A 4,149-nucleotide genomic window follows, 5' to 3' on the forward strand; every position below is an offset into this window, starting at 1 on the left:
CGCACCAATCCACCAATCACGTCAGTTTATTTCATAAAAAAGTTTCTACCATGTTAACTTCAATCTGACTTACCTCGCTTTAATATCATTCGTGCGATCTCTGAATGACCATTAAGAATGGCATTGTGAAGGGGTGTAGTCTTGTCTGCTGTAACCGCCTTAATGCACGCTCCGTAGTTCAGGAGAAGTTGGCAAACTTTTTTGTGCCCTTCACTGCAGGCGATGTGTAATGGAGTTTTTCCAGAGCCATCTGTAACATTAACATTGACCTTTGGGTGCTCTAAAAGAACTTTTACAATCTCTTCGTTTCCTCTTCGCGCTGCAAAGTGCAGTGGGGTGCTTCCATTTTTACCTTTGACTGAAGGGTCGGCACCTCGTTCCAAAAGAAGGTCAACAGTGGAGAGGCCATTGAACCTACAGCACATAAAGTAAAACCTGGTTCACACTTATGAAAAAAGCAAGAGCATAAGCACAAGAGTAACGACAAGGATATTAATTTATACTTGCAAGAAGCACAAGCATAAGAACACAAACGCAAACGCAGTGCGTTAGAAATTCTGATTTGAGCTACGCGATCGAAGGCACGTCAAAAGTCGAATCTTGCTTGTGCTTTTCCCATGCCGGTTCACATACGTGAAATAGGCGCAAGCACTAGAAAGGAAAAATTAAAGTGTATTTTACTGTGTTTCAGTTGTTCTTGTGCTTATTTTGTCAGTCAGTCAGTCAGTCAGTCAGTCAGTCAGTCAGTCAGTCAGTCAGTCAGTCAGTCAGTCAGTCAGTCAGTCAGCCACAATCTTCAATGAACATCTATTTGGTACCTTCACACACAAGGATTAAAAACATTTTCGAGAAAATTGGATTGAAAGCAATTTTTCGAGAAAGCGACTCGCTGTTTCATTGTACAATATGGCTAGAAATTGTGTAATTTTGGATTTTCAAGGACCAAATAAACTGTTTGTAACAAACGAGGTAGCAATTTTTCTAGAGGTGTCTGTATAGAGAAGAGGTTTAGGGATCATCATGCGCCCCTCTCTCTCTCTCGGAAAGGAAGCGCCGGACTCGCGTCACTTCCGTCATAAACGATAGTTACGTCATATTCGATCACGTACACACCATTGTGGCTTTATCCCTTGAAAGTACACATGGCTTTCCACAACTCTCAAGCTTCCTGAGAATGGTGTAAAGCCATGTGTACAATCAATGTTTCGAAACGAGCCACGGCAGTGATGATCGAAATACGTTTTAAAGTTAAAAGTCATAATAAAGCAACATTTAGCACTTTTCAGTACTGTCATCCAGCAGAGGGGGACTTATAACCGGATGTATATTTATTAGAAATTGCCAGCCCCCTCCCCCCTAAAAAAAAATAATGATCCGTCCTCTGGGAGTTTCGTTACAGTTGAATACCAGTAGACAATTTTAAAATCATTTTCCATTCCTACACATATAAGTTATATAGTTACACGCAAATTTAAGCCATTCGAAACCGCTTCTGGCACACTGAATGTCGATATCAACATAATTTATGATAATACTTTCAAGTTCATACCAAGCATAAAACGCAGTGTTGTTTGTTTACAATTCGTGATAATAAATAAGAAAAATCTACTCGAGATGCTATTGTTTTTCTATTACGCTACAAATCAGAAGTACAAATTGATTGTGGTCCTCGTAAAAGTTCAAATTTCAGACAGTTTTTCTTGAAGACTGGTGTTTGTTATAAATACGTGCAGAACTTTATGTTAATCACGAACCAAGAGCCTTTTTAAGCTTTTAATAGTATCATATCGGATTATTTGCATTTTGTAATTCTGCAAGCATAAAAGATACTAAATTCAGAGATCGACTTGCCCGTCTCTAGAAAATATCTTTCTCTGTAATTTCGCTTTGGAACATTAGGCACAGTCGAAAAGTGTTCCTTCTCCTCGATCAAAGATGAAAGGAAACCACGAATTCCACAGGCGTGTTTTTGATTTTATAACAATATGCAAATTTATTGACAAATGGCGTTACTGGATTACAGATAAAATTTCATGGCAGACGACATAACAATTTGGAGTTTATACCCACCTGGCAGCCAAATGAAGGGGCGTCCACTGATACTCAACTGTGCCAATGTTAATATCTGCACCATGGTCCAACAAAGTGTTTACGATTCTGGTAAAGTTGTATCGAGCAGCGACATGAATTAGCGCAAAGCCATGCCTGTCGGTTCGATCGATCTCCTGCCTGTCCGTCAGGTTGGCGAGTTCTTCTTCGACTAGCTCCATTTCATCTTCGCGAATTGCTTCAAAAAGCTTCAGGGTATGGGGTGAGACAGGGGTTACGACATCGCTTGTTTCGCGATCATCATAAACAAAAGTCGCGGGCGACTTTGTCTCGGGTTCAAAATCGACCAGAGGTACCTCGCATTTTTCTACGGAGTCTCTCTCATCCTTCCAAAATTTAAAGGGATTGCGTCGTTTCGGCTTTCTTTGTGCCATGTTCTCGTCCGATATTTTACCTTTTCGTTTCGCTTTGCTCATCAATCCGTGGCTTTGCGACAACAACAGCTCGAGAAGAACGGCGAATGCGTTAACAACGGAAAAATCACGTGCACAGGTATTTGTATTGTGTTTAATATTACAGATGTCTCGGACGATAGATTAATCATTGACACCCGATCGATCGATCAATCATCCGTCATCTCGAGTTAATTATATTGGACTCAGTGGCTGAATAATATGCTAACAAACACGTTTCACTACCCATTTCAATGAAAAAAAAAAATAATGATAATTTTTAAAAACAACAGCAACAAATTTGAGAGTGAAAGTAACACGAAGTAACACACGGCACGACTCAGTAACACAACGTGACACAGGCTGTGCTCGGGAAAACGTTAAAATAATATTAAATACAGGCTACGAATCTGTTGAAAATTGATTGATCGTCTTAGCCTGTGAAATAAGTGTACTTTTTGGGCCGTTTGGGTCGATACTCGGTCGAAATAATCCCACGTTGTGGAAAATAATGTCGGTCGACTGTTTTTCAAAATATGATATATGCCAAAATATATATGGTCCAAAACAGATACAACTCACATGGGATTACAGAAGTTGACAAAACGAGAGAAAGACTGGTGGAAACATGAATTACAGAAGCACAGGAAGATCATCCATGTCGCATTGACTGATAAAACAATGATAATTAAAACAATTGGTAAAAAGGTTTTTCATCTGTTGTCATAGATTGTCGATCTATTAGTTGCTGGCATACCGTAAAATTCCGGTTATAAGCCCCCCCGGTTATAGGCCCATTTACTTGGAAACAAAAAAAAATACATCCTGATTATAAGCCCCCCCCGGATATAAGCCCCCCTCTACCGGATGGCAGTACTAAACAGGGCTAAATGTTGCTTCGATCAACACTCTCGTGGCTGTTTTCGAAACAATGTTTTTATTCCGCTTATTAGCCCTCCCGGATATAAGCCCCTCCGTTTATAAGCCCACCCAAAACCCCTTACGAAGTTGTATAAGCCCAGGGCTTATAACCGGAATTCTACGGTAGTCTACTGAAAATATAGGAATGAGTTCTGTCGAATCGATGTACGTATACCTGTTCGATCAATCGATTCGTTCAAGGACGCTTTCAAGGCGCCGAAATCTCTGAGGGAGTGTAGGTGTGGATCTGGGTGTGGGGGACCTCCATAAAAAGTGATGGGGGCAATAGTCGGAAATTTAAAAGAAACTCCAAAAGTATATTGGAATCGTATTTAATGGGCGTAGCTCGAATTTAGATTCGCCTAAAAATTAAACTACCAAGAGAGGACTCTTGAAAGTACAAGGTGAAAAACGTGAGTCTCTTTTTTTCTTTAAAAAAAATCACGATTTTTACTGACATCTTTGAAATAAACAAAATTCTAGTGAGTGCTGTAGCGTCAACGCTTTATGCCGGTAGAAAATTATTGGACATGTCTCCTGTGATGTAAATAACTGTTGTTTATTCAGAATATGATTTTTTTTCGCCTAAACCAACCGATTAAAGGTGGCTCAAAACAGTTTCCTGAATTTTTTAGCACCTCATCTTTGATCATGACGAATCAGGGGGGGGAACTTACTTCCTCCCCCCCCCTGTGACGAATCAATACTACAACTCTTTTTCAGTTGA

At 40.0% G+C, this 4,149-nt stretch overlaps 1 protein-coding gene across 1 annotated transcript; it reads right to left on the reverse strand.

Annotated features, from left to right (window-relative positions):
• Window positions 1-73: 73 nt before the first annotated feature.
• Window positions 74-2,587, reverse strand: LOC144641229 (uncharacterized; the record flags this gene model as incomplete). Its single annotated transcript, XM_078500263.1, has 2 exons — window positions 2,071-2,587; window positions 74-414 (listed from the first exon to the last, which is right to left on the reverse strand). Coding segments are annotated over exons 1-2 (796 nt in total), but the record flags the coding sequence as incomplete, so codon positions are not given.
• Between the last annotated feature and the right edge of the window lie 1,562 nt (window positions 2,588-4,149).

The sequence above is a fragment of the Oculina patagonica genome, unplaced genomic scaffold (assembly GCF_052425735.1).
Source record: "Oculina patagonica isolate OP01 unplaced genomic scaffold, crgOcupat unplaced773, whole genome shotgun sequence".
Taxonomy (NCBI): domain Eukaryota; kingdom Metazoa; phylum Cnidaria; class Anthozoa; order Scleractinia; family Oculinidae; genus Oculina; species Oculina patagonica.